The sequence below is a fragment of the Phalaenopsis equestris genome, unplaced genomic scaffold (genome assembly GCF_001263595.1).
Source record: "Phalaenopsis equestris unplaced genomic scaffold, ASM126359v1 Scaffold000002, whole genome shotgun sequence".
Classification (NCBI taxonomy): Eukaryota; Viridiplantae; Streptophyta; class Magnoliopsida; order Asparagales; family Orchidaceae; genus Phalaenopsis; species Phalaenopsis equestris.
Window position 1 is genome coordinate 71,155,117 of NW_018164444.1, and position 12,897 is coordinate 71,168,013.

At 31.6% G+C, this 12,897-nt stretch overlaps 1 protein-coding gene across 1 annotated transcript in view; it reads left to right on the top strand.

Annotated features, from left to right (window-relative positions):
- LOC110019951 (probable glutamate carboxypeptidase LAMP1) overlaps positions 1–12,897 on the top strand; it is a 28,946-nt gene that overhangs the window by 3,939 nt on the left and 12,110 nt on the right. The window contains exons 2-11 of the mRNA XM_020717857.1: positions 758–825; positions 1,857–1,938; positions 2,910–3,002; positions 3,094–3,246; positions 4,500–4,565; positions 6,085–6,172; positions 6,309–6,392; positions 12,005–12,093; positions 12,485–12,601; positions 12,698–12,838. Coding sequence (XP_020573516.1) covers positions 758–825; positions 1,857–1,938; positions 2,910–3,002; positions 3,094–3,246; positions 4,500–4,565; positions 6,085–6,172; positions 6,309–6,392; positions 12,005–12,093; positions 12,485–12,601; positions 12,698–12,838 — 981 coding nt within the window. The remainder of the gene's footprint in view (positions 1–757; positions 826–1,856; positions 1,939–2,909; positions 3,003–3,093; positions 3,247–4,499; positions 4,566–6,084; positions 6,173–6,308; positions 6,393–12,004; positions 12,094–12,484; positions 12,602–12,697; positions 12,839–12,897) is intronic.

A 12,897-nucleotide genomic window follows, 5' to 3' on the forward strand; every position in this document is an offset into this window, starting at 1 on the left:
ATATATATATATATATATAAAGTTAATGAGTAGTATTTTGAGCCAAAATGAGTCGAACACGAACAAACAAATTTTTGTTCGTGTTTGACTCGTTTATATATCGAGCACAATAAAAAAAATGTTTGTATTCAACTAGTTAACTTAGCAAATGAATCGAACACGAGCTTCTTAACGAGTCGAACACAAGCTGTTTGCGAACAATGAGCTGTTTTGACAACCCTACTTCTGGAACGTGTAATTTCTCTATATAAATATTAAAACTTAAGTTTTTTTCTTATGTAGTTAAGATAAATTAGTAATTTTGCACCCTCCACTTCTCTTCTGCTCGATATAAGTTCTGTCCAGTACTTTAAAAAAAAAACATTTGATGATTTTGCCTACTCAAAAAAATAATACTTATTTGGCACTATACTTATGCAAGCATATGTGATTAGAACTATCATCCTAATATCTCATACGCAGACTCCTATTCATATTATTAAAGAGAATCGCCATTATTCTAACATTCTATGCACATATTCTTATTCATACTCTTAAGGAAGACCCACCCATAAGATGATTCTTGTTGACTTGAGCTTGTAATATAGGAATTCTTATAATCTAAGATTCTTTTTCTCTTCATTTCTTTTATGATTTGGTAAGTTCAGAGGTTTTTTATGAACCATTCATGTTTAACTTGGATCTATTAAAGTTTTCATGAACTTTTTTTCCACTTAATTATACAAACTGCACGTTTCTTATTGAGTTATTATTTCAGGGAAATGAGACCATCATGACAATCCATAATCTAATAGCTATCATAGAAGGGAAGGAAGAGCCTGACAGGTGAGTTAGTTATATACATGTTTCTTGTGTCTTCTTTGAACTATAGTTTTATTTTAGAGCCAGAAAGATTTCTACAAATTAGGGTATTTGAAAGGATCATGGTCTTCGCCGCTTGATCCAAGTAGCTGTTTTAATGTATGATCATTGTAATAATAGATCCTAAAATAGTGATGATGAAAAATTCATTGTTGAAATTAATAATGGAAATAAATATATCAACTGTAACAAATATAGATATGAAGGTTGTGGTGATAATACATCTAAGGATGACAAGCACAACAAGCATGGAGTGGCAGCAATGGCATGCCTTTAAGATGGTTGCTACATTAACCTAAGAGCCCCAATGGTCGCAATTGAAGCAAGTTTAAGGGTAATATATAGGAATACCCTGAATTTGTTATATGTTAACATTGTGGAACTCATTCCTCTCTCAATTGGGTTTGTGCCTAGCTGCACTTGTTCATGCTCGTGCTCGAAAGGATCCTACTAGCACTATTTTTGATAGGCTTACACATTCCTATTGTCTCTCTCTCTCGTGTGTTTGACACGTGGTTGCTCTTTCCTCCTGTGGTATCGTTTGTGTTTGAACTCGTGCTCACGTGCACCCTACTTAACACACTTGCTGTTGCCTCTCTCGCTGGCCCCTCCTTTAATGATGTTGTAAAGGGAAAGTGCCCGTCTTGATCATTCTTTGTACTCGGCTTCTCTTGATTCTTTCATTATTTGTACCTGCAGATCACCCAAACTATGCAGGAAAAATAGGAATCGAGCGGCATGTACATAAAAATTGAAGTTTTAGGTGGTTAATGTGTTAATACATAGGAAGTGGGATATAGGTATGTAAAGATCTCTGCATTTTAATATATCAAAAGTGCTAAGTTCATGTGATAGTTGAGTTGTGTCCTTTGAATTCAGTACATGCTAAGGTATTTTCTTGCATTTTTTCATCTTAGATGTTGAATGCTTTAATTTTTTAAAATAAATTCCTCAACTAATGTGCAAAACTAAATTATCTATATCTGAATATGCAGATATGTTATTGTCGGCAACCATTATGATGCATGGACATTTGGCGCAGTTGACCCAAATAGTGGAACTGCTGCTCTTTTAGAGGTAATCCAGATGTAAGTAGGAAATCTATCAATCATGTAACCTAATGAAAAGGCAGATCAAGAAACCCCAAATTTTATCTAGAAAAGTTTGATTAGGTTTAATGTTGAGGTTGTCTTGATCAAATTTTAGTTAAGATAGATTTTTGGCGAGGTTGTCTTGATCAAATTTTAGTTAAGATAGATTTTTGGCGAGGTTGTCTTGATCAAATTTTAGTTAAGATAGATTTTGCCTCCATTTGATTTATTTTGGGATAAGGGATAAAAGCTTTATATCGATGATTATTGTATCATAATCACTTATACATTTGTATTTCATTTCATTGTTTTTTTACATGGAAATTTAATTACCTTTACATTCCTCAAATCAAAGATAACCATAAGGTATTCTAACATTTGATAGATAATGATATCTAGAATTTTTCGTAAATTTATTTTCTTATATGTTAAGGTTCAAATTAGAATCGTAATTTTTTTTTAAATGCAAGAAAATGATTATAGGCTTTGGAAAGATTTTGAATTTTTATGTAGATAATGAAAGAAGGGATATAAATAGCAATGTTTCGGGTGCTATATATGTAACTGGCCCTAAGGTTTTGGGATAATTACCATAGCAACCGAAACATTGTTATTTACAAAATCTAGCATCCAAGTGATATTTTTGAACTACTGAACTGATGTATTTATATGTGTCATGATCAAATCATTGAGAATTTTATGAAAATGAAAAATATGGCTTGAGTTTTTATCATGAATTTTTTGATGTTTGAGTGAGAATTTGAAAATTGGATGAAAAAGGGTGCTAGATTTGTAAATAGCAATGTTTCGGGTGCTAAGGTTTTTGACATATTTGAAGCTAGAGCTTCTTGCATTGAAAGGGTAAGTTTTCCTTGGAGAAAAAATATTGAGGAACGTTAGATCGATTAGCCTAACATAATTTTATTGCAAATATTTTTTTTATTTGTGCATTCTTAGGTTGCCCAAAGATTGGCCAAGCTGCAAAAAGAAGGATGGAAACCTCGTAGAACCATTATATTGTGTAGTTGGGATGCAGAAGAGCATCACTTGGTCTCTCTTCCTCTACCGTTCTTCTTCTTGGTCAGCTTTACGCTTCATTTTTTGTCCTGTCTTGCTGAATATGGCATCGATTTTACTACAGATTGGTTCAACGGAATGGGTTGAAGATAACAGAGAGATTTTAGCCTCAAGAGCTGTAGCTTATCTTAACATGGACTATGCAGTATCTAATCATGGATTCCATGCTTCCTCAACCCCACAACTTGATGAACTTCTCAAAAAGGCAGCAAAAATGGTGGCTCCTTCTTTATTTAACTTAATTATTATATATATTGTTTGATCCAGAATTCAATATTTCTTATGTGTAGCTAAATACTAATTTTAGACACTTAAGTACTCAAGTAATATTTTTAAACATATTCTTAACTTTCTGATAAGCTGTTGCTATTTTGAAATTTTGTTAAAACTTTTTTAGAGATGTATGACTATTACTTCTATGATTAACTGTTTCAGTTACAACTTTTTATGAAAGTATTGATTAAATATTTTCTTAAGTCACAAAAATATTTTGCCACATAAGCAATGGTCATTAATTTAAGAAAAAGTGAATTGAAAAATTGTGACTTTCAAATAATTTCAGGCACGCTTTTTCATTAAAGATTTTGTTAAATTGTGTTTATGTCCTGGAAAGAAACTCATTAAGTACAGTTAAACTGGGATGGTTAAGGGCATTTTTGTGACTGCACTATAATTTTTATTGTTTTCGCCTTTTGGTCATTATGGCAGGAGGAAGGGTGCCATCATGATGTGAGATAGGTTAGAGAGATTATGGATGTGATTAGGTCTTTAAAACTTTACATTTATAATGAAATATACAATGATTTTAATATGACAGCGTTCAATTAGATGAGTCTGCATAAAACCTTCATACGCTTTGTGAGTTGATCTTTTTGCTGACTTTTTTGAAGGCGTTAAAATAGTCTCCCGACTTTTTTCAGCTAGTCATTTTGGTCCCAGTCTATAAAATGTCAATTTAATCCCTAGACTGATCTTTTATTATGGACTAAATAATCTCCACGAAGGACTATTTCAACCGCAATTTAAAGAGTATGTTGATTAATTTGGCACTTCTATATACTCTAGGTCTAAAATGGCCTCTTGTAAATAGCCTGGGGATTATTTTGACACTTTATCTTGTTTGCTCTTTTTTATTTGAATTATGTCTCACCTGATTCTCATCAGATTATTATTAGCTCTTATATATTATCTTACTAACTATAACCGAGATAATTATAATAATTCCTATAGTTGGGAAGTATGTGCGCTGAAATCAGCACTTTAAAGCAAAATTAGAACATAAAATGGTCATGGGCCTGCCAATCTGAATGCTGCAGGATATAGTTTCTTCAAATTGTGTATGACGTCAAGCTAGCATACTATATGCTTTGATTACTTCCTCTTAGTATGTGCATATATGCTGCATTTTTATTAGGTTTTGTAACCGAAACATTACTTGTTTTTTCTTTTTTTTTCTTTTAATTTGTGAAGGTTCAAGATCCAGACAATTCGTCGCAGACTCTATTTGAATCTTGGGTTGCTAGTGATTCTCCTCTGGTAAGTACTGTTTGGCTTACTAGCTATATGCGACTACAATAGACGTTGAATTTCCTTGGAGGCCGTTGGGATCACTTCATTTTTTTTTTTTTACTTTTTGTTTTTTATTTTTTTTACTTTTATTTTATTTTTTTTATGTTTTGATTCAAATTAAAAGATGTTAGATTGAGGTTGTTGTTTTAAAAACGCTCAACATCTTCTTAGGTGTTTTGATTGTTTTCAAAAATAATTTGATTTGTTCCTAGGAACAAAAAATAAAAATTTATATAATTTATATCAATCAAATATGATTTCAAAAATAAAATAAAAAATAAAAATATAAACAAAAAATAAAAGTGATGCCAAACAAGTCCTTAGAATATTCAATTATGTTTCTTCTCTTTAACCTATGGAATAAAAAATGGGTGACTGGGTGTTGGGACGGAATATGCGCTGAGGGTTTCAATTGGTCACAATCGAAATCACACTGCGGAAAACAGGAACATTGATTCGAGAAATATGACACAAAAGAAATCGAACAAAAGCATAACAAAGTAATATAAGAAAAACACAACAAGATTTACGTGAAAAAACATGAAAACAGGAAAAACCAGCGAACGACATCACACCAAAAGTTTACTATGAATGAGAGTAACGTACAAAGATACACATTCAAATCTTCTCTCTACAAAACTTACATAACTTTGTTCCAATTCTCTCTCTCGATCTCACAAGAGAAAGCCCTCCTCCTGAAATCTCTTCTGACAATTCACCTTCACCAAGATTTCCAGTCGAGAAATACCACACACACGAGAATATTACTCTTCATCGCTCGAATAAAAAATTAAGAGCCGAATCCAAAACAATTGTCTGAGCGGCGTAGTTACACCTAGAAGAGTTGTAATTATTTCATTTGCTCAGTTTCATAAGCCTGGAACGGGGGACCTCAGCATAGCTAGGCCAATCCTGGCATAGTTACACTGCCTCTCCAAAGTGGCGCAGGAGCGCAATTTCAGCAGCACAGGAGCACCTCCAAAGTTCTTCTTCTTCGGGTGTTGTAGGCTTCATGCTCCAACAGTGAGGATAACAAACCCAACTCTCATACGAATGGGCACCATTTTGCATGAATTTATTTCTCACGCGCCTTGTCGGTATATGGCACATGACACCAAATACCTCAAACTAGATTAGTTTGTTCTAATATTTTTGTTGTGCTGTCTTATATTTTACAACAAACATCTTCATGAATTTATAATTTCTCAGTAAGATTATTGTATTTATTATGGGGTCTCTCCATTATCTTCAATGTTAGGTGTTCTGCTCAATACATGCAATTATTTTAACTTTTTATCATTTTGTCACAGATTTTATAGCAAATCTCTTTGATTTTCTTCTGTTGTCTATAAATTAAAATTACATGTTGTAATGGCATTAATTTTTGGAGTCTCTCCTTCCTGGTCCAATTTTTTTTCCTCTACATTTAAGCTTGTAAAGCAATATTATATGAACTGAAAATGAGTTTTGAAGTCCATATCGACAGATAAGGAGGTTAGGTGGTGGTGGATCCGATTATGAGGCTTTTGTTCAGCATGTTGGTATCCCTTCAGTTGATATGAGATTTGGAAGAGGTATCCATGTTTTTTTGTTTGTAAATTTTATATCAACTTTTTAAGGATCTTCTATTCTTAATTTTTTAATTTTTTCTAAATATTTCTCTTTTGGGGTTGCTGGAAGTTTCTAATCTATTGCTGAAATGATTTATAGATTATCCCGTGTACCACTCCATGTATGATGACTTCTTATGGATGCAAAAATTTGGAGATCCGTTGTTTCATAGGCATGTGGCAGGTAGTTTCTGCGTTTCTTTTTTTTTTTTTTTTTAATTTGATTCTATGTGGAAATCGTTGTTTCATAGGCATGTGGCAGGTAGTTTCTGCGTTTCTTTTTTTTTTTTTTTAATAATTTGCATCTATGTGAAAATAATGGGAAAATAATTGCACTAGGAGCTTCTAATGCATTTTTTGTGTTAAGAATGCAAGACAATTGAACAAAACAGAAGCTTGTTTGGTCAAAGTTACAAGCAAAAGGAATTTTTTTTTAGGAGAAAGCACTTGTTTGAGGGTTGTTTTTTTCCGATAACGACAATAAGTGTTGCCAAGCTGGGTTTAATAGAGCTTGTAATAAGGAACTTTAGAGCTTTTTTCTAAATCCTAAATTCAGGCTTTTATAATTGAATGCACTAATAGAAGCTAATTAATTTAAAAATTATATCTACGAACAAAATACACCACACAGTTTAATGTGGGCTCCAAGAAGTTGCACCCGGTAAGAAAATTTATAGTTTCAAGTCAAATTTTCATAAGACATTAAATTTATAAGACACTGCTCAAAAATTTTAACCCATCTTCATGTTGCCTAAAGCTCTTATGATTAATTATCCTTCTTAATCAAATGAAATTTTTTATTATTGTAGTAGTTAGATGCCAAATGTTTTTGTATTTGGTGGCAGCAATTTTAATTTTAAATAGATGAAATTCATCAACTTCAACTAAGAACGTATGTTGGGAATGGCAACAAACCAGATCATGATCCCATCGTTATGTCATCTCAGAATGTCATGGACCCAGGTTTACTCAATTGAGGAAGTCGATTCAGCTGATTGAATGATTCTTGTCAACTGTCATTAGTTGTGTCGTTTGAAAGAATCTTATAAATCTAGGGTGGATGCTTGTTTAAGGAGATAATTTTAAATTGACCTTATAAAATAAAGGGCTTTATTCCCTATCAAGGCACTACATGATTCACTCAGGGGATTTAGGCCATTGGAAATCAAACTTGTGGACTTTTGTTATGAACTTAATTTAATAGTATTATTTCACAATGAACGACCAGTTCAAAGGGCCTCGATTGAAATTACTCTTTTTGTGGTGTCATTCAGATAACAAAATCATATAATTAAATGACACGTTACATACAATCATATAATTAAATGACACGTTGCATACTTTTACTAAATTGGGATCTTTTGAGAGTAATTATATAGATATTTGGTATGATGTTGGCTAGCTCTTTGTGGGCGAAATCATATAATTAAATGACACGTTACATAATTTTACTAAATTGGGACCTTTTGAGAGTAATTATATACATATTTGGTATGATGTTGGCTAGCTCTTTGTGGGCGGGGGTTATTTTAAATTTATCATCCTTGGCAAACTATTGAGTAGAGTGTGGATTTTGATTTTCAACTTTAACAAATAAATTTTGCTTGAATATTTTACTTTTTATAATTTTCTGAAGTTTTTATTATTATTATTTTGATTTCAACCAAAAATGATTTACTTTGGAATTTAGGAGCATTTTGAAAATAGAGTTTCTGTTTGTTGGTATTTTCTAGCAATGCAACTATCATCAAGCTAAAGGTCATTTGTATCATTCACATTTATAATTAAAATGTTCAACTATTAAAAGGGAAGTCTCTAGTTATGATATGCAATAGCTACACATCACCATAATTGTAAGTTCTGTACTTTCATCTAGTTGTTTTTTACAATGTAATCTCTACTCGCCTACTTACAGATTTTAATAATTTGCATCTAAGTGAAAATAATGGGAAAATAATTGCACTAGGAGCTTCTAATGCATTTTTTGTGTTAAGAATGCAAGACAATTGAACAAAACAGAAGCTTGTTTGGTCAAAGTTACAAGCAAAAGGAATTTTTTTTTAGGAGAAAGCACTTGTTTGAGGGTTGTTTTTTTCCGATAACGACAATAAGTGTTGCCAAGCTGGGTTTAATAGAGCTTGTAATAAGGAACTTTAGAGCTTTTTTCTAAATCCTAAATTCAGGCTTTTATAATTGAATGCACTAATAGAAGCTAATTAATTTAAAAATTATATCTACGAACAAAATACACCACACAGTTTAATGTGGGCTCCAAGAAGTTGCAGCCGGTAAGAAAATTTATAGTTTCAAGTCAAATTTTCATAAGACATTAAATTTATAAGAAACTGCTCAAAGATTTTAACCCATCTTATGAGGACTTTAAGATTTGTTTTTACGTTGCCTAAAGCTCTTATGATTAATTATCCTTCTTAATCAAATGAAATTTTTTATTATTGTAGTAGTTAGATGCCAAATGTTTTTGTATTTGGTGGCAGCAATTTTAATTTTAAATAGATGAAATTCATCAACTTCAACTAAGAACGTATGTTGGGAATGGCAACAAACCAGATCATGATCCCATCGTTATGTCATCTCAGAATGTCATGGACCCAGGTTTACTCAATTGAGGAAGTCGATTCAGCTGATTGAATGATTCTTGTCAACTGTCATTAGTTGTGTCGTTTGAAAGAATCTTATAAATCTAGGGTGGATGCTTGTTTAAGGAGATAATTTTAAATTGACCTTATAAAATAAAGGGCTTTATTCCCTATCAAGGCACTACATGATTCACTCAGGGGATTTAGGCCATTGGAAATCAAACTTGTGGACTTTTGTTATGAACTTAATTTAATAGTATTATTTCACAATGAACAACCAGTTCAAAGGGCCTCGATTGAAATTACTCTTTTTGTGGTGTCATTCAGATAACAAAATCATATAATTAAATGACACGTTACATAATTTTACTAAATTGGGACCTTTTGAGAGTAATTATATACATATTTGGTATGATGTTGGCTAGCTCTTTGTGGGCGGGGGTTATTTTAAATTTATCATCCTTGGCAAATTATTGAGTAGAGTGTGGATTTTGATTTTCAACTTTAACAAATAAATTTTGCTTGAATATTTTACTTTTTATAATTTTCTGAAGTTTTTATTATTATTATTTTGATTTCAACCAAAAATGATTTACTTTGGAATTTAGGAGCATTTTGAAAATAGAGTTTCTGTTTGTTGGTATTTTCTAGCAATGCAACTATCATCAAGCTAAAGGTCATTTGTATCATTCACATTTATAATTAAAATGTTCAACTATTAAAAGGGAAGTCTCTAGTTATGATATGCAATAGCTACACATCACCATAATTGTAATTTCTGTACTTTCATCTAGTTGTTTTTTACAATGTAATCTCTACTCGCCTACTTACAGAGAACTAGATCCATAATTTGTGTATGGTTTAAGTTTATTTGATGTTCTGTGCATAACTGACTACATCGATTTTACCACCATATGGACAGGATCAATAAGTGAATTGAGTTTGCGATTATTCTTTATAGGTATTGTACTAAAAGCTTCTCATTTTAAAATGAATTTTCCTTGAGAGAGGCATTGATGGCCTTTTACAAATGAAGCACAAAAAATATTGATAAAATCTACGAGTGTTTGGTTCTTAATCTATGTTGATGTCAGTTTGTCGGATTAGATCAAGAGTAAGAGTAATTCATTGTCCATTTGCAATTTTGTTAAAGTTCATTTCAATGTTTTCAAAGTATGTCTCTTTAACTCCAGTCTCTAATGGGAGGAGAATCGGTCTTGTTAAGTAAGACTTACAATTTTATCATATAAGTGAGATGACCCGCTCAAGAGTATGCATAGCTTGATGAATTTAAATAAATTTAAAAAGAGAGTTTTGCATTTTGAAATAGTTGCTATTCTTTTAGAGTATTTGTATATTTTGAGTTCGATTTATATTAGTTTGTGCAGCTTTCTTATACTATATTTCTATGCAAATTGTTATATTTTTTGGTGCAATAGATGAAATAATTTTGGTAATTTTTTGTCATTTTGGAGGCATGCACATTTTTTAGCACACTTGCACAATTTTCAATGATTTCATGTAACTTATTTTTACAATTTTGATGCACTTAATGTACTTGCATGTTTTTTTTAATGCTTTTACATGATGCATTTGCTTGCTTTTCTGTGCATTTGTATAATGCACTTAACATCCTATATGGTGAACTTGCACAATTATTGGTGCATTTGCACAACACGCTAACATAATTTTTAATACGCTTGCCCGTTCATTAATGCACTTGCATGTTGCATTTGTACTCTTTTCAACATACTTGCATGGTTTCCAATGTATTGTATTTGAGTTGGAGATTGTCTCATAAAACTCACATAGAACTTGAAATTATTCAATTTTATTATTTGCATGAATATTTTATCATTAGAATGCGTGCAATATTTATTTATTAGTTTTGAAAAGTTTTTTTCTACCTGCATGTATATGTTGTAGATTACAAGTCGTTCGTATGTTTTTAAAAGGTCATATTTTATATGTTTATATGAATTTGGTTTAGTGAAATAGGCCCCATAGAGAATTATTCTCTCTGCTGTAAATAGGAGGGGGGTCGCTTGGTTTATTTCCACATTTTCTTGAGTTCTTTCACTTGGCTCGGAGTTTTTCGAGAGTTCTAGTTGTGGTGAAAGCAGCAAGGCAGTTCTCATGCTTGTGGGCTAGTTGTTGCGTTCATGGCAACTCTCCTGTTAGTTCATTTCAGGTATAAGTTTCCTAGTAAACTAATATTTAAAATAGTATATATGCATGCATCAATAAAAAAATGTTTAGAATAATTTTCTATTATCAATAAGTATGAAATAATTCAAATAAATTGAAAATCAATTTAAATAAATTTCTAAAAATTATCAAATAACTGTTGTAACATCTAAAGTCTTTTTTGAATAATTATAGACCATCTTTAAATTTATCTAATGTGGCCTTCATTGATTTTATGTAGTCAATTCAATATGAATAGCTTAGAGTACTCTACTAACCAAAGCCGAAATCATTGCAGCTCTTGATTATTCACTTTATATTTTAAACCCTTGAGCTCACACTTACAAATTGAATTATGTAAGAAAGCACTTGGATCAATAATTTTATAGTTCAAAATATTTATCTTATAGTTGTTATACAAACGCTTTATATCATTGTATTAACTCTCATTTTATCTAAGGGGCCTTTACATACCTAAAATCCAAACCTTAATTTTTAAATGTATAGCACTCAAATCTTTCATATCACATTAAAATATCTTTACCACCTACTTTTAAAAGGCGAAACACACCTTTTCATACATTGTTTATCACACCATAGTGTTATAAATATAAATATGAAATTTTAGGTTTTAGTTATGTAAATATTTAAGAATTTGGTCGTGTGTATGTAAATTTTCCTTCATTTTAATTATTTGTTGTGCATTTTTTATACAATGATTTATAATGAGTCATAAGCTTACCAATGCAATTTTTTTATTGAAAATAATATGGCTAACTGGTATCTCTCTTGCACGCGAAAATAATACGTGCGGCGGACCACACGTCTGAACGACAGTCCGAATGTGATCACGCCTCTGTGTATCGCACGGCGGCCCATCCGAACCATCGTTCGGATGTGCGGTCGTCACATGTAATATTTGCTCCTCTTATACACCTTTTTATTCTGTTAATTATTGTTCGAGAACTTGAAATATAGAATCTCTCATCCTAGCTGATTATTTTCATTATAGCTGCAAACATTTTGGGTCTAGTGGCTTTAAAGTTGGCAGATGAGGTGTTATTGCCTTTTGATTACATGTCCTATGCATATGAGCTCCAGGTACACTTTCTACAACCTGCTGGTAAATCTTTTTTTGGGCGGGGTGGGTGGGTGAAACAACGTTTTTATATTTATTTCTCCAAAATCATTCATATCTCATAAAAAACGCCACAATTTTAACTTTTTATAAAGTGAAATACATCTTTACATGCATGGGTAAAGTAGCACGTATGTAAAAATTGAAGTTTACATGTTAGATATATAAATGCATAGTGATTGAGTGGAATGCATGTAAATCCTCCTTTTAAAAAAATATATATATTAAATCACTTTTTTATGGTATGGTATGCATTGCAGTGAGCCAATCTTTTTACTGCAAGGTTGAGTTTCATTTTTTTTACTTCACATTCTGATACTTGGCTTTCTGTAAATTTTAACTTGTATTAACCAGAAAAGCTTAAAGGTGTTGGAAAATAAGTTGCTAGGAAAGCCAGTGAGTTTGGTGCCATTACATGAGTCTATACAAAAATTCAGAGAGGCAGCTTCCAACGTAGAGAACCAGAGGAAGGTATCTTACGAGTTGGCCTTTTATTGGAAAGAAATTATGGTTTATTTCTGAGAACTTCAGATTTTTCATATCATTAAAATTCTGAAACTAATATAGGAATTGGAAGACAAGGCTTTATTTTCAAAGTGGATGAATGACCCAATTAAAATTCGAGAACTCAATGATAGGTTGATGTTGACAGAAAGGGCATTTACGGATCAAGATGGTCTCTTTGGAAGGCCTTGGTTCAAACATTTGGTACATTGTTTTTTTTTTTTTTTTTTTACATTTTTTTTTTTTTTTTTTTTTTTTCTTTT